At 37.2% G+C, this 25,812-nt stretch overlaps 1 protein-coding gene across 40 annotated transcripts in view; it reads right to left on the bottom strand.

Annotated features, from left to right (window-relative positions):
* The window catches only part of EIF4G3 (eukaryotic translation initiation factor 4 gamma 3), a 378,557-nt gene that overhangs the window by 172,169 nt on the left and 180,576 nt on the right, over nt 1-25,812 (bottom strand). For 15 of the 40 annotated variants that reach the window (XM_067015865.1, XM_067015938.1, XM_067015942.1 and 12 more), the window contains 6 exons: nt 18,653-18,748; nt 17,132-17,245; nt 13,578-13,610; nt 2,275-2,295; nt 1,141-1,320; nt 25-139 (listed from right to left, as the gene is read on the bottom strand). In XM_067015865.1, the coding sequence (XP_066871966.1) occupies nt 25-139; nt 1,141-1,320; nt 2,275-2,295; nt 13,578-13,610; nt 17,132-17,245; nt 18,653-18,748 (559 nt within the window). The remainder of the gene's footprint in view (nt 1-24; nt 140-1,140; nt 1,321-2,274; nt 2,296-13,577; nt 13,611-17,131; nt 17,246-18,652; nt 18,749-25,812) is intronic. The other 25 variants (XM_067015767.1, XM_059053055.2, XM_067015801.1 and 22 more) reach the window with 6 other exon arrangements.

Here is a 25,812-nt window from a genome sequence, read left to right as displayed (position 1 = left end):
AATTGCCTAATTTTTCATACTTACCATAAGCACTGGGGAAGTCCCCAGGTCCCGGTCCAGGATAAAAAGGACCTGGCCCTGGTGGCTGAACTGGATACTGCTGTGGGGGCCCAACATACGGAGGGCCACTATGACGGTACTGCAAGAGAGGGGTTACAGACATTTAGGAAGTAACATGAAGGTAGCTTACTACGGAAAAATAAAGGTAGGTGTGCGTGTGTGTGTGTGTAAGAGAATCATTTAAAGGAGGTAAAGCCACTTTGTTAAACACATTCAAAACAACTGCTTGCCATTACGATGCAATGAGTAGATAAACAACAAGGATTTACTGTATAGCACAGGGAACTATATTCAGTATCTTGTAATAACCTATAATGGAAAATAATTGAAAAAAATGAATATACATATGCATAACCAAATCACTTTGCTGCACACCTGAAACTAACACAATATTGTATATCAAATATACTTCAATTAAAAAAAAAAAGATGTAGGGCTTCCCTGGTGGCACAGTGGTTAAGAGTCCGCCTGCCGATGCAGGGGACATGGGTTCATGCCCCGGTCCGGGAAGATCCCACATGCCACGGAGTGGCTGGGCCCGTGAGCCTTGGCCGCTGAGGCTGCACATCCGGAGCCTGTGCTCCGCAACGAGAGAGGCCACAACAGTGAGAGGTCGCGTACCGCAAAAAAAAGAAAAAAAAAAAAAAGATGTAATGAGAATGAAAAAAAAGGTGTGCCTTAGGTAAAGCCATACAGCAATACAGCAAATCAGGGCACAGGCAAACATCAGCTCATTGTAAAATTATTTCAGGCTGATAGCATTCAATGACACTGAATGGTATTACTGGAACAGGTAGTTATGGACTCTATTTTAGAGCAGCTGGTTGCGGGTAAGGGATTGGGAGAAAGCTAGGATATAAAAACAATTTCTCTATCATCTTAGAAAAATTTAAGAGATGAAGAAATATCTCCTTATGATATAATGAAAAATGACAAAATGGCTTAGACTTATATCCAACAGAAAAGTTCACGCATCACTAAAAACCAAAGCTCCCAGCCACCGTCCCTGTTCCCTCTGATGAGAATCTGAGTCAATCCCCACTCTGCTGATGGACCACACGGATCTGAGAGATACTTTACCTGCGGTATACAGTACTGAGGGCCCTGGGGCACTGGATACGGCATGGGCAGGTGGTTAACCATCATGATGTGCTGATTGGCCTGATACACTGCAGTGGGTGTCTGTGCACCAGGACGGATGGAAGGACTGCTGTTCGGGATGGTAGCTCTCGGAGGCTGTATTTGAGGCCTCTGGAAAAACTAAGAAGGGGAGGAAAAAAAAAAAAAAAAAATATATATATATATATTTTTTTTTTTTTTTTTTTTACAAAGGGCAGTATGTAAATTTTACTATCTTGAGCTTTCTCCTTTTTTCCACTTATAAAAATCTTCTCAACTTGAATTAGAAATACAACATACATAAGAGAGACTTAATTGCCTTTATCTGGGTTCACAAAAAGCATTCCACACGAGGCACAGCCAACCGATTCACGCTTTGATCAATGCTGTCACTCATTTGAAAACAGCAGAGCAGCCTCACTTTTAAAATGAAATCTCAGCTAATTTAAACTAAAAATTCCATACCATAAATTATTAATTTTAAAATGTGTGGTAAAATATAACAAAAGGGGTAGTTGGTATCTCTCTAAAAGTTGTTTTGTTGTCAATAAAAGCATTGCTTCTTTCATAAAGAGTAGATAGCTCATTATCAACTTATTAAAAATTAAAGTAGTCCCCTAAAAAACTACCATTCAAGTCATTTATAAAGTATTTAAAATAACAATAAATCTTCTGGACATTAAAATTTTCATCTCAGTTTATCAAGGTCAAATTAAACTAAAACCATCTGTAGGATATCACATGCTAATTGTCACATGATAGGAAAAGCCTTCATTTTGCAAATAGTGGCAATCTCATACTAAACTGCACCCAATTTTGCTTTCTCAAATAGTTTGCAGTAAAAGTGGAAAATCTAGACAGGCTTGAGAATGGTCTGGAAGGAGCACATCTCAAATCTTTCAAATGGAAACCAGTACTTGTCGTTGTTTATGGTTTTCACTGCAGGTTTAAAAGCCTTGAAACAATATACCAATAGTAAATTCCCACCGTGAATGTGTGTATTCATCAGCAGACAATCAATCTCACTCTAATAATAATAATAATAATAAGAGAACAGAGAAATAAAGAGGCCATGCAGAACCAGTAGTTTGTTACCTGGATGGGTCTGAATCCTCCCTTCAATTATGAAGCAAGAAAGCAGCAGGAAACAGAAAGAAAGCCAATGGAAAAGCTTATAGATCAGTAGGAAGGGGTAGGACATAGCATGCAGCTCAACAAAAATATCTTTCTATTTACTAATAATAGGAGAAGAAAGAAGATTAGAAAATCAGAATGACAATTCTCTACTTGAGAATTCAAGGGCACATGGAATTGAAGAATCAAATGACATTTAATCGAAAGTAAATAAATCCAGTGGTAAAAATATTCTAATAGTAGCCAAAAGTATTAACAGCTTGAAAGGAAATGTATGCTTAGTGGACAAGTACCATTGGAACTACTGACTCCTACTCTTGGCTCTCCCCCATGATATATATGACTCAGCATTAGTTATTTAGCATCTCTATGATCTGCTCTCCATCTTCAATGGAGACGAGAGTTAACAGTAGAAGTGCCATTTGTTACTTTTAAGTTTGCAAAAGTCCTAAGAAATACCTAAACCTTTCAACTTTTACCACGCTCCACATGACAGAAACTTGCTCTTTTCAATTAACCAGGTATGTAAGAGGCCACTTATAGCTTTAAAATGGGGAAATATAGTAATACTCTAAAAATGCTGTCTAGCTCCAAAATCTCTTGAGTTGTCTCGATTCCAGACATGAGTGTTGCTACTGGTCCAAATAACTGCAAATTTGACCTTTGGGCCCACTCAGGTCTTATCATGTCCTAATCTTAAGCATCAAGCTACCCACAGGTGGTAGGAAGTAACTTGTCATCTTGTGCTGAATTGGAAGAATTGGGATCCAGTGCCCAAGGCTCATCCCCATTCAGCCCTCATACCCCAAGGGAACGAAAGCCCTAAAGAAAATAAGTCACAGAAAAGCAACAGACAGTAAGGTATAGCAGGAGAATGAAGTGAATGGGGAAACCAGATGGGGGAAACTACAAAAAGTAGTTGGTGCAGATGAAAAGAAAATACAAGAAGCAAGGGTGATAACATAGGAACCTGGGCTGGGTCACAATGACGGCAATAGTCTTCAAGTTATCTCCACTGACACAGTTTTGGTGACAGACACAAGAATTTCTGTCGGTTGCAACCAGGAACACTGGACTAGTAAACTTTCCAGGCTAGACTTCACTTCTCCTAATTACATAGCAGACAATCCATTATTCATCAATGTGAGCTGTGAACACATTTCAGGAATGAACTTAACCATTTTTATAACTCGGTGTATGTATCACAGGAGCCACAAAACTGTTACAGGACTCAAGGAAAGGAGGGTCATTCATCTTGCTCAACTTACTGAGCACTACTAGATGTTGGACACAGTGGATAAAAAGATTAATTCTGTAAGAACCTTTTCCATGAACTCTAGAGGGCAGGCAAGACAAGGAGAGTATCAAACGGATACAGGTGATGATCCACTGTGGTTATATTACCAACAAATTTTGTCAGAGTACTTATTGCCTGCCTGAAGACACATGGTGTTATGGGGAGGTGAGGGGGAGAGAGAGGAAACTAGTCCATTAACTTATGCAGGACAAGAAAAATAGACACGGGTAAAGTTTTCCCATAAGTACTTCTCTCACCACTATTTTCCAACTGTTCTGCTGGAATTTTTAACCAGCCTGTCTAGAATAACTGAGATTACATTTTATTCAAGGAGATTTCTGAATAGGATAAGACTGTTTACTTAAGCTGCTTTGAAAGAGAAACAAACAAATGTTTCTAATGATACTCTTAATATCAACATACAGCCAAGCCAGTAAAACACAAAATTTGTGGTTATGTGGACATACCATACTTTTTGTTTTTATAAACTAAGATTTCAGCTTTGAAGCTAAGTAGAAACTTGTATTAAACAGGAACATTAAATAACAACACTGAAGATTCATATAGCACTTTAAGCTACCAGGTACCACCCTAAACACTTCACATATATCAATATATTAAGTTATCTCACAACAAACCTCTAAGGCAGGTACTATTTTTAACACCATCATTAGATATATGGGGAAACTGAGGTACAGGGAGATTAAGTAACTTGCTAAAGGTCTGCCATGTGTAATTTAAACACATTCAGGTTCTGGGCCTGTACTTTTAACTGTTACACACTAACTCTCATGAAATGAAACACCCCTCATAATTTCAAACAAGTGACATCAGTCAGGAGAAATCTTTTTTTTTCAAAGGCTGAGGGGATATGGCAGGACATTTATCAAACTACACTGATGGGTAGCAGATCCCTCAATCGTAATTGATTTCTGGTAAGAAAAACACTCCATCAGTCACCTCATGAAATTCATGTTTATCATTCAGGAAAACAAATTTCTCCTACCTACAAGATTCTAATTCTCTATCTGCCTTAGAGTAACTGAAACTTATTCATATGCTTTTTTATCCTTGGTACATTTAACAGGCCTACTTTTACTCAACTTCACGGCTCTAAGATTTTTACTATGACAGGAGCTTGTCTTTCCCTTTATAAAGTACACCATTTCTCTCTCTCTCTCTCTCTCCCTCTTTCTCTCTCACTCTCACTCATACACACACACACACACACACACACACACACACACACACACACACACACACACACACACACAAGGTTCTAATATCTCCAGGACTAGAAAAGGTGTAACGGTTAGACATGCAAAGAAATAAAAAGAAATGGATTCTCTTTTTTGTACTCTCTCCTAACCATTCAATTGTAAATATAGAATTAGATTTAATAGTCGGTAGGCATGGCAGCAAACCACAGCTTATTGAAGAGAGTGTGTGGATGTGAACAGGCTTTCCCAAACTGCTCGCAAGGCTTCTGAATCCTTTTTCCTCTCCACTGAGTGCTGAAAAATCATTAAAAGAATCAAACTATCCTGTTTTGGAAGGACAGTACAGGCCATTTAGTCTAACCATATACCTAAAGTTTGAATCTCTTATGTGACATGCCTTTGAGGTTATGAGACTTTAGCAACTCAGGACACAGTTCCATTTCATTGTTAAATGGAATTCTGAGACTGCAAGAGTCTCTCTTTCTACTGGCTCCAAATCTATCCCTCTGTACCATCTACCCTCTGGTCTGACATCTATCCCCTCAAAATCACATCAAAGTCAAATCCTTCCTCTCCAGGAGTGACAAACCTCTGAGTTATCTGAAGACTGCCACCACTGTCAATCACACATCACCATTTTTTGCTCCAAGCCAGTCACCACCCTTCACCCCCTCTCCCTCCAACCAAGATTTTTAAATTCCCTAACCAGCTAACTCTTTTTTCCTCAATCTTCTCCCACTGTTCAAAGTTCTCAAAGTAGAGAGCCAAACCTAAATATCCAGGTCTGCCCAGACCGTACCAGGCCCTCACTCAATAAATATCTGTTGCTGAATAAAGGAACAATATATCTCTTTTATTCTGGCCAACTCTGTTTCCATTAATGAACAAGAATCACAGGATCACAGGAGCTCTTTTGTCAACCACATTTTACTACCAGTTAGTAATGAGTTACAATCATCTAAAATTCTTTAATATTCTTTATATATAACCTGGCAATAAGTCATGCTCTTCACTTCTGTGTGTACTCTTATAGTTGTGTTTTGAAGTTCATATAGGAATCTAGTGTTTTATTCCTTTGAAAATTTATCTGGCTAATTTCAACCTATCATTTCAGATTACACAGATTTTTTTTGATTTTAAATATATCATGCAATATCAAAACTACATAACCATCAGCAAATTTGACAGGCATGGCATTAATCCAAGTCACTGATAAAAAATGCTGAAACGGGACAGGTAAGGAGAAAAGAACCTTGTACAACGTAAGTATCATCTCCAAACCTGATTTCAATCTGTTTAGTCTTTTATCTTTCAATGGTCTACTAGTATGCCAGGAAAACAGCAGAGAAAGATGACAGCCCTCATTTGAGGTGGTACTTTGGGTAGCTCCAAAGGGCTAGGATACATTTAAAACAGAGGGTGAGGGCTTCCCTGGTGGCGCAGTGGTTGAGAGTCCGCCTGCCGATGCAGGGCAAAGGGTTCGTGCCCTGCCGGGAAGATCCCACATGCCGTGGAGCAGCTGGGCCCGTGAGCCATGGCCGCTGAGCCTGCGCGTCCAGAGCCTGTGCTCCGCAACGGGAGAGGCCACAACAGTGACAGGCCCGTGCACCGCAAAAAAAAAAAAAAAAAAAAAAAACAGAGGGTGAATTTATAGGGTACTTAAGATTGCTGACCTTCACAGAAACACTCTAGAAGCAAGAAGGAAAAAGTTACCTCTTGGAAAATCCTTCTAAAGATATAGTAATTATAGCTTTACCAAAGTTTCCTGGCCAATAACAATGGTAATAAATGCTTCTTGAAGATGCTGTTAATTTTTTTATTTTTGGCCATGATGTGCAGCTTGCAGGATCTTAGTTCCCCAACCAGGGATTGAATCCAGGCCCTGGCAGTGAAAGCACCTAGTCCTAACCACTGGACCACCAGGGAATTACCCATATGCTATTAATTAGAATATATCATTTTCTCACAACTTTGCACTGTCGAATCATCAAAAGACAAAAATATATCTAAAAAACTATATAATAACCAGAAATTCTTTGAAAAACACCTATTCATTTTCAGTAACCAGGAAAAATCTTATTCAATCGCATTAGTTCTTCCTATGTTAAAAACCACTGAGTACTTACTAATTTGCAAAGCAATAAAAACCATATCAAAAGTATGTTTCTGAAATCCTAGCTTTTTGCATATATAGTTCAACCTACTGGAGGGGTAAACAGTAAGAATCTCAATTAAGAATTTTTGTTAGGTTGGGACTTCCCTGGTGGCACAGTGGTTAAGAATCCGCCTGCCAACGCAGGGGATGTGAGTTCGAGCCCTGGTCTGGGAAGATCCCACATGCCGCAGACCAACTAAGCCCATGTGCCACAACTACTGAAGCCCGCGCTCCTAGAGCCTATGCTCCGCAACAAGAGAAGCCACTGCAATGAGAAGCCCGCACACCACAACGAAGAGTAGCTCCCACTCGCCAAAACTAGAGAAAGCCCGTGCACAGCAGCTAGAGAAGACCCAACACAGCCAAAAATAAATAAATTAATTTAAAAAGAAATTAGGTTAATATCTTTTTTAAAAAATTTAGTACTTAAGAAAAATGTTAGTGCTATGATTTTCTGACAAGTTAGAAAGGGACAAGTAGTAAAGAGTCCATATAATGGGATATCATTCAAGTATCAATCGGATATTCTGCTGACTTACAACAATTTATAATGAAGGTTGTTATTCATGTAAAGTTCTTTGTTTTCCTGCATGTAACACATATTATCACATAATTTATATTTCACTAAGAATTAGGAGATGTAAGCCCTATAGCTGAACTGTCCAACAGGTAGCCACTAGCCATATTTAGTTACTTAAATTTAATTTAAAATTCAGTTCTTCAGTCACAATGCACAATTCAAGCACTCAATAGTTACAGGTGGCTAGTAGCTACTATAGTGAACAGCACAGTTACAGAAGATTTTCTTCATCACAGAAAGTTCTATTAGACAGTGTTACTGTAGAGGATTATGTCAGATGGAGGAAAGAAAGCCTTAAGGATTCTGTCAGGAAGAAGAAAGTGTTCTATCAGATCATAATGCAGAGTCTGGGAGACAAGCATTCTTGGAGAACACTTCATTCATAGGTAAAAATAGCTTGGGAAAGGAGAAAAGTAGGCTGTCTCACTGCTAAAGGAAACTGACACTTTTCAAGGGCCTGTTACGTGTCAGGCACTGTGACAGGCTGGTACTTTTATTCGCCACAATACCCTTAGGAAACATACTGTTATTATAACACCTCAATATTACATCATTTGTAAGCATGTTTTATCCATTTCACAGATAAGAAAGCTGAAGTCCAAGGTTAGTCTGCAGAATAGGTTAGACTGATTCCCAGTTATGCCAACTCCCAACCTGTATTTTCTTCACTGTCTCTGCTGCAATCCTACAACTCCTTGTGAGGAAGGCACCAGATAAAACTGCCCATCACTGGCCTACATCAAGCTCTGAAAAATACAAGAGTTCTGGTGATGAGACTGCATAGATGCTTGGCCAGATTTCCTATCCATTAAACTTTGATATGCCAGGTCTGGCCCCAGAAGCAAACCCAAAGCCTTCATTTATTTTATTTTCCAAATCTAAGAAAATGTCTAGAGCAATACAAATATTTCTCTACTAAGGACTAGGACTTCAAATGTAACAGCACAACTTGGAGAACAGAGACCTTCAGAGGTCATAATTGGAGGGAGGGGATAAACATAAGCCAGCTGTTTCTCTTTTTAAATCTTTTTGCAAAAAGAACCAAACTACAATAGGAAAACATGCATAGTTTCAATGCTTGCCCCAGGTAACATACTCCTTGATGCCAAACACTGTTTTTTATGAAGCTTATTAATTTGTTTAAGCTAAATCCAATTAATTTGAACACTATGTGAACTAAAATCACATATCAACATACTGCAAAATGTTTTTGTTCCACAAACACTTTAAAATACCAAACGTCCTGGTTTTCCTCATAATGCAAAGACTATTCAGCCATAGTATATAACCAACACTTGCTATTTCTTGTGAAATCCAAAAGTAAAATAAGGACAGGAACATAAGTAACTTTAAACCACAATTACACAAACTTCAATGACCAAAGACATGAAGTTAGTAACACAAGCCAGATCTACATTATACCAAGTCACATGTTTTAATTCTGGGTGTACGTTCTGTTCTTTCAGTTTCTAATTACCTTGGGATTTTCAAACATCAGAATAAAAATAGTTGACATATCTCTAAAGCCAAGAGTGTTCTGTATATAAAATAATTTAGGACTACTTTCTTTTACCTTTGAAGAAAACTGTTATTCTAAGCTAAAGCTCTCTTCCGATTATAAAATGCAAAAAGAACAGAACATCCTTATTAATCTAAAGAATCCCTGCAAAAGCCAAAAATTAATTGTACCAGGAAGATGATGTGGCTGACATAATACTAATTAGAACATGGTATCCCTGACCTGAGGGACTCAAAAAGAGCCCTGAGCCACACATAAAGATCTTCTAAATATAAGCAGTTCCAAGAAACATACACATCCTATAGCAGTTTCTTGGTTGTATTAAACTAAAAATGTTTACCATCCAAAATCTTGTTATTTGTCTCATTTCAATTCCGATAACTTCATTTTACAAAGAAAAAATATATAGGTTCTAGATTACTAGATTATTAGTTTTCTTTTCCCAAGCAATTACCTTCAAATAGCTCATCTAAATAACTATCGACTTTTTTTCTTTGCATCGTTTTGCCAACCAAAAATTGGCACTTGCCATCTGCCACTACAAGGATTAAATCACAAGCTGCTGCAGCTGCTGACCTTCAACACACACTGAAAGGAGTTCAGGGTGGAGATCAGGAATGAGGTGCTCTGTGCTCTGGAATAAACTGGCAGAACAGGCCTAGATAGTTAGATATTTTCAGGAGAAGATTTTATGACCCCAATACTTGCATCTCCTCATATCTAGAAAAGCACTAAAATCATTCATGGTGATGTCTGCTCCTCGTGACTAGCAGTAACCTTCTGCAAAAAAATGTGTGCTTGATTACATGTACTCCCCCTTCACCAAAATCACATATATACTGACCTTCCCCCCTACCTCTTTGGAGGAGTTTCTCAGAGCTTTCTGAGATGCTGTCTCCCAGGCTATAGTCCTCATTTTGCCCCAAATAAAACTGAACTCACAACGCTCACCTTGTGCATTATATTTAGTCAACAGTTTATAGAACCAATTATTACTAAATATCCACGAGAAGTTATGTATTTACTATGGGACTTTAGAAACATCAATCATAGGAAACATCATCCAGCATCAAATTATTTTGCAAAATAAATAAGATCAAAGCATGAAAGGATATATGATTGGAAAGGATATATGATGAATAATGTAATAAAGGAGAAGTGAGAAATCTATTCACTAATTCTAACTAGTCAAGACTAACTCTAACCCTTGATTTAATTCTTTCTGGCCAAAGCAAACAGCCGTAGATGAAAAAAACATTTGGGCCTTCAACTTTGAGTCTTAATCACAACAAACTAAAAATATCTCAGGACAAAGATGTTTTCCCTTAAAAAGTGTATTTTCTGTATACCACTCAACTTTTGTTATCAACTGTATTGCTTTCATTATGCAAGCCTCCATATGTCTTGTTTTGTATTATGAGCATGAATCCATGCTTCTCCATGAACCTCTTAGGGCTTAGGTCTCTATTTGGCTTAGGTTTGAGGAGAAGGTCTCTTAAATACAGACTTCGGCCAGGGATTCTTAAATGGGAAATATTATCACCTCCACAGAGTGTATCTGGAAATGTAGGAAGGTGTATTTTGTTCTGTTTTTTAAATTGTCACTGGGGGAATTCCACTGGCATGTATGGCCCAAAAGTTGCTAAAGGAACTGCAATATACAGGGCAGTTTTTCATAACTGGTTATTTCATCCAAAATGCCAATACCAGCTCCACAGTGAAATAAGCCAAACTGGTGCCTACATTCATGGATACAGACAGCAAACTCTTCCTAACAGTGTACTCCAGGCTGCTCCACAACACTGCTTCAACTACATGCTGCTCAGCAGTGTCACTTCAACCACACTCTCCCCTCCTCTATTTCTCCAAGGTGGCTACTGCAGCATCCTGAGCCAAGGTTTTGTATTTCCTTACTCATTTAATTCTGTGAGGTATAAGGAAAAAAAATTTAATTGTATTTAGGAAGGAAGAATACCAGAGTAAAAGCGGCCAGCTACCCGAAGTTTTTGTATCCAAAAGCAATGCTCTGGATTTATGCTGCATCTCAAGAACCCATCTTCAAGAACTAGTGTGGGTTTCTTGCTAATAGATAAATAATAAATATATATACATATAAAGTTCTACTTTTTTAATGGTTGAAACATGCTGTAATTTCACAAGCATCATCCTACAAATAAATGAAGGATAATCTGCTAATACTTTCTTTGAGACATATTACACATGAAAAATGATTTCAGCATAGAAATTAACTTTTTCTCAGTAAGATTTCTTACAGTTTTCCTTGGCTGTTGGAATTAAATACAGATAAAATGTATTGCAAACCTTTAGGCTCAGAAGAAAGTTTCAAAACATAGATTTTCCCGGGCTTCCCTGGTGGTGCAGTGGTTGAGAATCTGCCTGCCAATGCAGGGAACACGGGTTCGAGCCCTGGTCTGGGAGGATCCCACATGCCGCGGAGCAACTAGGCCCGTGAGCCACAACTACTGAGCCTGTGCGTCTGGAGCCTGTGCTCCACAACAAGAGAGGCCGTGATAGTGAGAGGCCCGTGCACCGCGATGAAGAGTGGCCCCCGCTTGCCTCAACTAGAGAAAGTCCTCGCACCGAAATGAAGACCCAACACAGCCAAAAATAAATAAATTAAAATAATTTTTTTTTAAAAAGGCACACCTGGTATTCTAAAAAATAAATAAATAAATAAGATTTTCCCAAAGATGACAATATATAAAGGCTTAAATACAACATCCCTATCTGAAGACCACTGCGACTGAACCCAAGTAATAGAAACAGCCTTATATGAAGGAGCTCAGAAACCTTTTTACTGAATCACTAGTTTCTTTTTACTCTGCTTCTTGAACAGAGATCTTCCAGCTTTCTGTCAGAAGTAACTGGCTTTATCCCTGACTAAAATGTAAACCCTGCCTTTATTATGGCCCTTGACTAGATTTGTTACCAAAAATAATGTATAATCAATCTTTTTACCTAAGAGATTATCTCTTTTTTTAATTATTAGTAATCTTATCCCCTCGATTTGTACTATATGTCACTCTGCTAACCATTTTATTTGTATTATCTCATTTACTCTTCACATTAGTCCTGAGATGGTATTGATAATACTGTCCCCATTTTACAGATGAGAAAACTGAGGCTGAGAGCAGTAAGAAGATTGCCCAAGAACACCCAGTTAATAAGGAAGAGTTAAATCTAGGTCTAGCTGACATCAAAGTCCAAGCTCTTAAAGTATTTTAACAATGTTATCTCTATCAAGTAAAAGATACCCCTGAGTTTTCTTTATCAAATCCAAAGAACTGCCATCCACTTCATACAACCACCTCTGAGTTCACCTGCAAAATGTCTTTAACACCTCAGAATTTGCTTGGCTTTTACATCGTCCAAATTGGAAACACTGTATTTTGAGAAGTAGAGCTTTGTATTAAATCACTGGTAGATAATGAAAGGCTTCAATTAAACAATAACCATTTACTAAGTAATAAGAATTCTAAATATGATACCACAGGTAAACACTGGTAATATTCCTCTCATTTTATCAAACCATACCAAGTTACATGACAATATTAAAAACAGCCAACACTTACTGGCTGCTTATTTTATGGTAGCTGACTTACATATATTATCTGTGATGTAAAGGGTATTTACTCCATTTTACATATGAGGAAACTGAAGCTCAGAAAAAGAACTGCTTAACTCAGCTGGTAGGTTACACAGTAGACTAGTAATATAAACCCAGATCTATCAGACCTAGAATTTAGTAGGCTCTTTCTACTACAGAAAGAGAAAATGTTTCAGAACACTTTGGGGAAAAAACTTCTGCAAGTCTTTTTCTTTCTCCCTTCTAGTATATTCCTGCTAAATAAACTAGTGTCTGTATATACATTTTTGAAATTTTAATTTATACAATTACTTCATTCAAAAGAACAAATAGGCTAAAAATATTAAAATTAAATAAGGTATCTATTTTCTATATATCCTAAGAATAAAGATAATTCTATGCAGCAAATGAATGTATATTATTGTTAATGAATCTGTTATTAGGTCTAAGTTAGTAACTGAGATTAAGTGGTTTTAGAAATACTAATGCTATTTTATACACATCAATACAAGTTACATCAGGATGTTAACAGAAAACCCTTAGAATGTTGCCTATTCCATTCAGTTAAATTTAAACTTAATACAGGTATCCACAAAATCTGTAAGGGCTTAATATATCTAAACATTTTCAAGGTCCTCTAAATTCAGTTATTTTTTGGAAAGTAAAAAAACTCTATTATTTTTAAACTGTGTGATAAACAGAAGAAAATTGGTTTGTTAATAACAAAATGCTGGGAAATACAAAAAGAACTATATTACCTCAGACTGAAGCCACTCCTGAACTGGTCTGAGTGGGTCCATGGAATGGCAGCATTCTAAGAGTCAGAAACTACTAAAGCCCCCACCTATTAGTTAAGGGTAATAGTGAAGGGGCAAGGGTACAGTACCTGATGATGGGCAGGTCGAGGCCCCGCTGCAAACTGAGAAAAGGAGGGAAAACAAACACAAAAGGAAAGGCACAAAGAGTCAGAAACACCACAACAAAAACCAAAATGTCACACATTATGCCAAAAGAAATAAAACCCACAAGAAAAAAAAAAACACAAACAGTCAAAGCTTTGCTGCAGGACGGTGACAGACAGGTACTGAGAGTCAAGAGGTTAACACCTCTACCAGAAATAGTTTGCCATTTATCAGCTGGGAGAGAAACAGCTAAGCTGTTAGGCACAAAAAGGTACTTCTCTGATAGGAATTTTTTTAAACCCTAAAATAAAGCAAAAGAAAGTTTGAAACACTAAGTGGTTATACTAAGACAAACATATGAAAAGTCAACTATGCTTATGCAACTGATATAACTAGAGGGAATGAGAAATGCTTTTACATTACAAGAAATAGCCAGGAGGCAACCATAATGTCCAGCAGGAAATAAAGAATGTAATAGGATGGATTTCAAATTTACTTAAGTTAAATGGATATCTCACACATGAAATGGAAATTTTAGTATCTTCCTTTGTTTCTTGGAGTTACAGATTAAAATTTATCTATTATAAATATATAAGCATATAAAAAATATAATATATTTATGATATATAACTATATGTAAATATATAAATAATTATATATATTTAAATTCAATTAACTAGTAATATTTAATACCAGGCATAGGAAAGCAAACAGTAGTAAAGAACATCATTCTGTAACATGAGTAATCAAAGCGGTACTATTATAAGCTCAAGAGGAAAAAAAGAGTAAAAGAAGTCAAATCTCTCAATTACTATTTATACACAACAGCACAAGACTGTATACATGTACCTACTGCTATCTGATATGGAGAATAAAAGCCAAAGAAAACCTAACTTCTTAGCTAAATCATAGAGTACCTGAAAGCGGATAATACATATTCCAACTCTTACTTTCACTAACTTAGAATGGAAGAAAAAGCTTTATCACTGATCAAATTTTAAATACAAAATCTCTAAGATCAAATAATTCTTCATCAGAGCAAAATTGGGCTTCCAAAGTGATTTTACTAAAAAGAACAGAGGAATTATTTGGGCACGTAGAGTCATGTACTGGCTACCTACACATTAACTACTGAAACGTTAACCACCCTCTTTAACAGTTAACAGAAAATATTTAGTAAGCAGTTTTGAATGCAAACCTTACAAGGATTTTACTTAAAACATTTAAAGAGCTAAAATACATATTTTCCTTCAGTTGTTTGAGCCTTCCTTCCATTAGCTCATTATAATGGGTAAACCAGACTGAAGATGAACTAAGAAACAAACCCTCATACTCAGAATTTAAGTTACCCACAATAGCATATGCAAGAGATTTGGAATTATCTCCTCCACTGCCATTATTTAATATAAAAAAATTTCAAGAAATTGCAGCGGGTCACAAGCCACAATGTAGGAGATGACTGAAGACAGCACTATCAAGAATTTACCTTAGAAGCTAAAATGTATACCTATTATTCAAGTAATGAAAAGTATCTTAACATATTTTGAAGTTATTCAGTACAACTTAATGAGTTCTCCATGACCTGTACAATTAAAGTGTGTGAGCCAGCCATTATATCTGCTAACAACCATTGCAAAATAGTTTTTCAGAATGATGATAATGGCAGCTACAGTTCTTGCAGAACATTTTCTCTTCAAAGAAACTGATGTCTTATATTTTCAGTTTTCCAACTATGAAAAGAACACAGATCAAACCTCTACTATGGACATCAAGCTTCAAGAATAGATTAATACCACCCAGGTGGTATTAAAGTGGGGGGGGTAGAAGTGAGATGTTTCTTCATGACACTTTTGAAGGAAATGGGAGAGAAGGGCCACGTTAAAAAATTAACCTTAGTACAGTAGTACCTGTCTTATCACTGTTCCACAGAAAGGCCTCATTTCTAAGGCTTTAAAATAAAAGTTGAAACTTGATATATTTGGAATGTTCCAGTCAAAAGAGAATTTTCTATGAGCAAGAGGAGTACCTTATAAAATTACACATATATTTTTTTAAAAGTTAATGGGAAAGTACCCTAGTCTATTTTGCACTAGTCACCATTGGCTATTGAGTTTTTCATTTGTAATGACAATAGTCTTAATCCTATGGGTAACTGTAAGCAACAGAACAAACTGTAGTCGCTGCTGGCTCATATTAAAAATAGAAACTTTTGTTTCTTTTTTTTTTTTTTTTAAAGAGGGGTCTTTAAGATGGTGAGGACTGTAGATATTAAGGAAAGCAGTCTTCTGTGAACTTGGATCCAATGTTAATGCCACCCACTCACCCACCCACCCACTCACTCACTCTTCTGTGCACAGTTGGTAACTGAGCATGGCCAACATATATTGATATAACTTTGGCACTTAGCATCACAGAATATAAAAATAACGAGTGGTTACAGGTTACTGAAAAAGCCAAACTGTCCCCCTCTCCCGATTAAACATTCAATAGTTTCACTATTTTGGAAGCTATTTTTTTAAAAAATTACAGTTTAAAGAGTTCCAATACAACCAGAAAATGGAACATATAGGTGGCTTATCACTGTTTTTTTTACTTTTAAACAAGACTTTCAACAATATAAATTTAACTAAGATACTAAGTATCAAGTAGAATACAGGCACAAAGATCACCTCAAGCAGGGAGGGGGGCCACTTGAAGCCAGTTGGATTGCAAAGGCAGCTGTCCAGGGAAGAACAGAGAAGCCTAAACTGTGCAATTGCCAATGGCCCATTAATGCAGAAATAGAACGGAGTAAGTTTTAGCTGCTCTACAAAGCCATGGGAAGAGTCCCTTCCTTAGTGCAACAGCTTACCTCTCCTCACCAGTTGGGATAGCTGTGGGATGGATGAGACTAGACTATGGCAACTTGGGATGTCAGAAGAAATGCAATCCTGCCAAATTCCAAACCCAACTTCACCCTCCCAGCACCAACACAAATGAAGCAAAGAAAACTGGACCCAAAACAACAAGCAAGAGTAGTGTGGGGTCTGCTAGTCTTGCACTTGTTTTGGGGTATGTAATGGAATGTTATGTGTGTGGTTTTTAGTAATGGGGGTGGTAATGGTCACTAGCAGAGCAGATGGTAAAAATCGCATAGAGGATAGTGTCTGAAGAGTTTATGACCACAGAAAAATGGCTGACAACTATAGACAGTTTTCCCCTTGATATTCAATTATAAAATGGAAAGAGGGAAAAAGAAGCCTTGAAATTTATCTTTTAAAATCAAATTCATCTGAAAGGGATATCCCTCTTCAAGTTTAAAATAAAAAAGAATCTAAACCCCAAATTACTCCTGTCTAATTCCCAATAGAGAAGACCCACCCAATTTGTTATTCTTTTCCCCACTATGCCTGGCAAAAACTGCCATGCTAGGTTTGACTTTCAGAGAGGAAGCAATCAGTGCATTTGTGTTCATCAGCCAATAAATGGATGTGGTCAAAAATAATGAGTGCCAGAGGCACCACTGCCTGCAAGAAGTACAGTTTGTTATATTGCTTACAATGCAGTATTTTATCCAGCCTCTTCCAGCCAAGGACCTGTAAACGGGAGTCTGTTCCAAAACCTTCCTCCTCTTCCAGTTGTCTGTGCAATGTATTGGCACTGTTCTGCTGGGCTGTCAAAAAAACTGGTTTAGAGATGCAGCTCTTCAGTCAGGTTTTGCGCCAGTTCTAACCATGTAAATTTAATTCTTTTTTTTCCCCCGATAATTATAAAAGGGGTAGAGGGGTAAAAAGGGCCATAGAATCCTTTGCAATAAGAGCTTACCACAATGTTCCATGTTTAATGATTAGAACTGGGGCCTATCTAAATTAATCTGGTGAGATCTCAGGCCCACTCCAAGTAGTCAAGTGTCCACATTCCCAAACCACTCTCAGAACAAAACTTGGCATCAGACATCTTGTTGACCATTTCAAAAAAAAAAAAACCCCAAAAAACAAACAAAAAAATCCAGACAAGCAAACAGGCAACTAGGACCAAAGTCCCACCTCCTTAGAATGGTTCCACCCCCTGGGAAGAACCAGGATCTAAGAACAGGTATTGGAGAAGAGGGCAATAGGGAAAAGGGAAAGTAGGAGGAGGATAAGAAAGAGATTACATTTTGGGAAGTCTGTGATCTCCTAGTTCTTTGAGCAATTCTATCACATATTTCAATATTCCTAAGTTCATGCATAAAACCAAATGAACAGGAGCTAATGCAATGAAATATTCCTGTACTACAGGCAAAAAAGCAATGGTGGAGAACCAAAAGAAGATCCCTGTATTCTGAGGAAAACACAGAGCTGAGATACAAGTAGGGGTGTGAGAGACAATGTGAGATGTTACAGAAGCACCTTCTAGCAAAAACTAATCATGCAGGGCAGGAAACAACATTCTAAGGAATGGGCAGCTGAAGCCACTGTACACTTTTGTGAAGCAGAAGGATGAACCTTGAGTAAATTCTCAGTCTTTGCAATACTTATTGCAATCCATGTAAAAGATGAACAAAGAGGATGATAGCATTTACACTTGTATGACAATTTATTTACCATCTGAAGAAATAAATACACTATTGGTGTAAGTCATGCATATGTCCACACAGTCAAATAGTTAGAACTGATCTAGTAACAACGATTCAGAAGTCATACTTCCCAAAACACTGGAATTTCAGAGTCCAATTAATGAAATTTAATTTACTTTCAAAATCATGCTTTACACTTCTCCTGAATTTTGAACAATACAAATAACAAATTAAGAGCTGAGATGAAGTGAACTTGAATGCAACCAGAACTTGAATGACACAGAAAAGTAAAAGAAGATAAAAAGCTCCATTTCTTATTGCTCTTAATAAATTCAAATTATTCCTATAGGAAAGGTCTGAAAATGCAATGCTATCCAATAATAATAGTAATAATAATTTTAAAAATTATTTTGGTAAAAATTTTCCAAAATAGAGTAAAAATATTAGCCAAAAGAACCTAAGCTACTACAAACACAAACTTAGGTGGGGAATATTATCTAGAACAAGTTTCTGCTTACTTACCGGAGAACGGGTCTGAGGTTGTGAATTCATTGTCTGAGGAGCTTGAGGGTATACCAACGTGGTTGGACCTGCATTCTGTCCAGAGGGATAAGGGGTCTGTCAAAGAATGGCAAAAACAATATCATAACGTGAATAAATATGGCATAGTAACTCAAATTCAAAGAGTTTAAAAGTTTAGGAAAGTGTTTATTAATGTGGTTTACAGCTCTACTTTTAAAAACTTATCTTTATCACAATATCCAGCAATTCAGAATCAGTGCAGCTTTTTTAGAAGTTTTCTTAAATGTCCTGATGAGAAGCAATTTCATCACAGTACTCAGAATGGTGAGCAATTTAAAACTTATGAATAATTTATTTCTGGAAGTTTCCATGTAGTATTTTCAGACTGTGGTTGACTGCTGTTAACTGAAACCTTGGAAAGTGAAATTGCAGATAAGGGGGGAAATACTGTACTTTATTCTCAACAGTTAGTTGGTGGTATACTGAAGCATAAACTTCTGGCTGTCAAGATAATAAATACAGCATTGAGATGTACCCCTTATGAAAACACAGAGAAATGTAATCTCTTTCTACACTTCAAAAAGTTGCATAAGAACTTAGCCCTCTCATAACTAGTGTATTACAGAAAGGAACAGCAGCCAATTTTTTTCACAGAAGATGATGAAAATGTGCATGCTGGCCATATTTGATCTTATTCAAACTTTTCACCAATATCTTCAACACTAGAGCCATATAAGTAAACAAACAACTAACTGCAAAAGAAGTATGTGAATTAACGTTCAGGCTCAAGTTCTTTCATTCAGTAATACCACCCTTACTGTCCACACATAGCTGGTGCTCTATCAATATTCAAACTCTATCATTGCTCTCAAAATGAATATTAATAAAACAGAATTTCTTTTCCTTTAGCTTGGAATTACTCTTTTAAACAGACAAAAAATAATCAAGTACTTCTTCTCATATTTAAATTGTATGTATGCAAAGAGCTGATGCATACTCTGTACACAAGCAGTTTCACCTGAATGCAAAGCATAACATCTGATGACTGCCACACATGGATGTGATTCCTCTCACACGTATGCCACTGTGCCATTAGCAATATGTATATGTATATATATATATATATATATATATATATATATATATATATATATATATATATATATATATTTGTTGTTGTTGTTCTTGTTAATGGACTCGGTCCTCTTTATTTTTTATTTTATTTTTTTAATTTTTGGCTGCCTTGGGTCTTCCTTATTGCACACGGGCTTTCTGTAGTTGCAGCGAGAGGAGGCTACTCTTCATTGCAGTGCACGGGCTTCTCAATGTGGTGGCTTCTCTTATTGCGGAGCATGGGCTCTAGGCACATGGGTTTCAGCAGTTGCAGCACGCAGGCTCAGCAGTTGCGGCATGCTGGCCCTAGGGCACACGGGCTTCAGTAGTTGTGGCGTGTGGGCTCTAGAGCACAGGCTCAGTAGTTGTGGCGCACAGGCTTAGCTGCTCTGCAGCATGAGGGAATCTTCCCGGATCAGGGATTGAATCCGTGTCCCCTGTATTGGCAGGCTGATTCTTAGCCACTGTGCCACCAGGGAAGTCTCCATTTGCAATATGTTAATAGGTGGATTGATAAAGAAATTTTGCCAATAGCTCCCTCAGCTTTCTTGCAGAGAATCTGTCCATTCTTTGTGAATGGTTTTAGAAATTTCAAGGAATGATTTGACTTGTACCTGTTGTTGAGGCAGGGAGTACAACCGTGAAAGATGCCTCTATGCTTTTCCTCTCTTCTCTGCATTTAATGACATATTAACCAAGTTTATTGATTAAATTATTCTGGAGTAACTTCTTCAATATACTATTACACATTGTTGAAAAACATTGCAAAAGCCTGAATGGGAATATTTTATGAACATGTTTCATAACATCAAATGTATAGAGAACTAGGGATAGTCATTTTGATAGTCATCATAGATTTTGTTCGTACTTTCCTTTTCAAATACCTTCAAAGTTATCACAAAGATTTACTTCACCAAGACTATATACATGAATGCTTTATATTTAAATGCCAATCCAGTTCACTGTACAGGTTTACAAGTTGAGACATATTCTCATTTTCATCATTACTTTCACGTTTCAATGAACTCTCTTAAGTCACTGACTTTTTTTTAATAACTGGAGGTAACAACAAAAACTAGCAAATGGTGGTAATTGACTATCTGTTAAGGGAATGCCAGTGAAGGAAGACAAGCCAATCAAAACACACTTTGTACTACATACATTACCTTTAAGTCCATAATAACTATTTAAAAAACAGTGATTGTGACAATTAAAGATAGAAATCTGAGGGTGAATCTCATTACAACAGAGAATACACTAACAGCAACTTAGGTCCAGATGCTGACGGTTTTCAAAATAAGGGTATGTGAAAAAATTAATAAGATTTTCAATTTTCAAAATAGAAGGGAATTAAGCAAACAAAAATAATTACAGCATTTAGATAGCTCTTAATATGTTTCAGAAACCATTCTAAGCACTTCACATATGACACAGAGATGAAAGGTTATTTCTCTTAAAACACTCACTTCCCCTTAAATAAATACTGCTGTAAAGGCTAAATTCAATGTTGTGCACATGTGTGCGGACACACATAAATCTGATTTAAAAATTATGCAGCCATAGCCTTTCAAAGAGCTATCAGGTGATACTTACCAAATTTTAAATAAGCTTATCCTTTTACTCCACAATTCCATTTCAAGAAAGTGACCCTGAAGATAAATTCATAATGGCAAAAAATAAAGAAGCACTCCATATTTCCATTTATAAGAGAGAGGTTAAAGTAAGCTATATTCAGTCAAAGAGAGAATGTAGTATAATCTTTGAGCTAAGAAAGAATGAGGTAAATCTACATACATTGTCATGGCAAGATATCTATTGATATTAAGTGACATAAGCAAATCATAGAATTAGTAAGAATAAAAATCCTATTTGTGTAGTGTTTTTTGATATATGCTAACAGTATACTCAAAGATGTCTTGGGAAGACATATAGCAAACCTAAAGTTGCTACTTCACAGAAACAGAATTGAAAGGGGGATATAGGATACAACTTGTAGGTTTTATTTTATATACTCTGTATTAAGGGCACACCTCATTTTATTGTGCTGCACGTTACTGTACTTCACAGATACTTTGATTTTTACAAATTGAAGGTTTGCAGGAACCCTGCATCAAGCATGTCTTTTTTAAGCATAGTAGATTTACAATGTTGTATTAGTTTCAGGTGTACAGCAAACTGATTCAGTTATATGTATCTACATACATTCTTTTTCAGATTCTTTTCCATTACAGGTTATTACAAGGTATTGAATATAGTTCCCTGTGCTATATAAGCATGATTATCAACTCTATTTTCCCAGTAACACTTGCTCACCTCAAGTCTCTGTGTCACATTTTGGTAATTCTCACAACATTTTACACTTTTTCATTATTATTATTATATTTGCTATGGTGACCTGTGATCAGTGATCTTTGATGTTACTATTATAATTGTTTTGGGGCACCATGAACTGCACCCATATAAGTCGGAGAACTTAATCCATAAATGCTGTGTGTATTCTGACTGCTCCACTGACAAGCTGTTCCCCATCTTTCTCACTCTCCTCGGGCCTCCCTATTCCCTGAGACACAACAGTATTGAAATTAGGCCAATTAATAACCCTGCATTGGCCTCCAAATGTTCAAGTGAAAGAAGAGTCCCATGTCTCTCATTTTAAATCAAAAACTAGAAATGATTAAGCTTAGTGAGGAAAGCATGTGGAAAGCTGAGATGGGCAGAAAGATAGGCCTCTTGTGCCAGACAGTTAGCCAAGTTGTGAATGCAAAGGAAAAGTTACTTCTTGAACGAAATTAAAACTGCTATTTCAGTGGACACATGAATGATAAGAAAACAAAACAGCCTTATTGCTGATATGGAGAAAATTTTAGTGGTCTGGTTAGAAGGTCAAACCGGCAACAACATTCCTTTAAGTCAAAACCTAACCCAGAGCAAGGTCCTAACTCTCTTTGGTTCCGAAGGCTGAGAGAAGTGAAGAATTTGCAGGAGGAAAGTTTAACGCTAGCAGAGGTGGTTGGTTCATGAGGTTTTAGGAAAGAGGCTTGTATCTATATGTCTCCATAACATACAAATACAAGGTGAAGCCACAAGTGCTGATATAGAAGCTGCAGCAAGTTACCCATAATATCTAGCTAAGGCAAGGAATGAAGGTGGCTACATTAAACTACAGATTTTCAGTGTAGATGAAACAGCCTTCCATTTAAGAAGATGCCATCTAGGACTTTCATAGCTAGAGAGGAGACTTTCATAGCTAGAGAGGAGAAGTCAATGTCTGGCTTCAAAGCTTCAAAACACTGGCTGACTCTCGTTAGGGGCTAATGCATCTGGTGACTTTTAGCTGAAGTCCGTGCTCATTTATCATTCTGAAAATCCTAGGGCCCTTAAGAATTCTGCTAAATCTAGTCTGCCTGTGTTCTATACGTGGAAAAACAAAGCCTGGATGACAACACATCTGTTGACAGCATGGTTTACTGAATATTTTAAGCCCACTGTTGAGACCTACTGCTCCGAAAAAAATGATGCCTTTCAAAATATTACTGCTCGTTGACAATGCACCTGGTCACCCAAGGGCTCTGAAGGAGATGTACGTACAAGATTAATGATGTTTTCCTGCCTGCTCACACAACATCCATTCTGTAGCCCATGAATCAAGGAGTAATTTCAACTTTCAGGTCTTATTATTTAATGAATACATTTTGTAAGACTATTTAGCTGCCATAGATAGTGATTCCTCTTATGGATCTGGGCAAAGTAAATTGAAAACCTTCTGGAAAGGATTCATCATTCTGGATGTCATGAAGAACATTCGTGATTCATGAGAAGCGGTCAACATGTCAACAGTAACAGGAGTTTGGAAGAAGTTGATTCCAACCCCCGTGGGGTTCAAGATTTCAGTGGAGGAGTCACTGTAGAGGTAGTAGAAACAGTAAGAGAAGTAGAATTAGAAGTGGAGCCTGAAGATGTGATTGAATTGCAGCAATCTCATAATAAAACTCTGTGATAGATGAGGAGTTGCTTCTTACAGATGAGCAAAGAAAGGGTTTCTTGAGATGGAATGAAATGACAACAGAGGATTAGAATATTACATAAATTTAGTTAATAAAGCAGTGGCAGGTTCTGAGAGGACTGATTTCAGTTTTTTGGTTTTTGTTTTTTAATTCTTATTTTATTTATTTATTTTTGGCTGTGTTGGGTCTTTACTGCTGCACGCAGGATTTCTCTAGTGCAGTGAGTGGGGGCTACTCTTCGTTGCAGTGCACAGGCTTCTCATTGCAGTGGCTTCTCTTGTTGCGGAGCACGGGCTCTGGGCATGCGGGCTTCAGTAGTTGTGGCTCGCAGTCTCTAGAGCGCAGGCTTAGTAGTTGTGGCACACAGACTCTAGAGCGCAGGCTCTGTAGTTGTGGCACGTGGGCTCAGTAGTTGTGGCTCGCGGGCCCTAGAGCACAGGCTCAGTAGTTGTGGCGCACGGGCTTAGCTGCTCCGCGGCATGTGGGATCTTCCCGGACCAGGGCTCGAACCCCTGTCCCCTGCATTGGCAGGCAGATTCTTATCCATGGCGCCACCAGGGAAGCCCTGACTTCAGTTTTGAAAGACATTCTCCTGTGGGTAAAATGCTATCAAACAGCCTTGCTTGCTAAAGGGAAGTCGTTCGTGAAAAGAAGATTCAGTTGATGCGGCAGACTTCAATGTTATTTTATTTTAAGACGTTGCCACGGACACCCCAGCCTTCAGCAGCCACCACCCTGGTCAGTCACCAGCGTCAACATCGAGGCGAGACCCTCCACCAACAAAAAGATTATGACTTGCTGAAGGCTCAGATGATGGTTAGCATTTTTAACAATAAAGTACAGTTGAGTCTCAAAAAACAGGGGTTTGATCTGTGTGGGTCCAATTACACATGTAATTTTTCAATAAATACTACAGTGCTTCATGATGTATGTAAGTCAAATCATTATTCTGTACACCCTACTGATACAGCACTGTTTATCAATTATACCTCAGTAAAACTAGGGGAAATAAATAAATACTACAGTACTACACAATCTGTGGCTGGTTGAATCTGCAGACATGGAACCAGGGATACAAAGTGCCAACTATGGGACTTAAACATCCATGGATTTTGGTATGTGTGGTGGGCCCTGGAACCAATCTCTCAAGTTGTTCAAGGGTCCACTGTGTTTTTTAATTAAGGTACGTACATTGATTTTCTTAGACATAATGCTATTGCACACTTTATGCACTACAGTATAGTGTTAACATAACTTTTATATGCACTGGGAAACCAAAAAATTTGTGTGAATTGCATCACTGCAACATTCGCTTTATTGTAGTGTTCTGGAACCAAATCTACAATATTGTTGTGGTATGCCTATATGTATTTTTCCTTTTTCATAAGAATTGATTACTTTTATAATAAAAACTCATTGAAGATAAACTCTGTGATAGCTTCCCTTCACTTCAACTTCCCTTCATGTGATAGAAAGTAGTAAAGCAAACCAGAAAATCCAGTAGAAGGTCTGTATTTTGCGAAGTTTTAAATATTTCTGGAAAACAACTGAAATATCGTCTCATAAATCACAATGAAAACTAAATCAACAATATTTATGGAAATGTAACACAAAGACACTATGCTGTGGGCTATGTGCCTAAATGAGGCCAATAATATATGTTTAAGCTTCAAGAAATCCACAATTTAATCAATAAAGAGGTAGATAATAGATGTACGTAGTATTTACTCAGCTATACAGTATAATCCTTTGTAGTCATTAAAAAAGATACAGAGGAGCATTTAATGACATGGAAAGAATGATATTGAGAGAGAATGCTGAAATAAGCACATATATGTACAGAATGTTGGTAGTATCTCAAGTCACTAGAGAAATACCAAAATTACTTAATAAATTGTGTTGGGATAACTAGATAATCATCTAGGGGGGGAGGAGGATATATATGCTCAACTCATGATACCAAAAAATTCCAGATTGATTAAAAATGTTGGAATGTAAAACATGACACTTTAAAGGTACCAGAGGCAAATCTATTTCTGTCAT

Source organism: Kogia breviceps, chromosome 1 (assembly GCF_026419965.1).
Source record: "Kogia breviceps isolate mKogBre1 chromosome 1, mKogBre1 haplotype 1, whole genome shotgun sequence".
Taxonomy (NCBI): domain Eukaryota; kingdom Metazoa; phylum Chordata; class Mammalia; order Artiodactyla; family Physeteridae; genus Kogia; species Kogia breviceps.
This window is presented reverse-complemented; position numbering and strand designations above follow the sequence as displayed.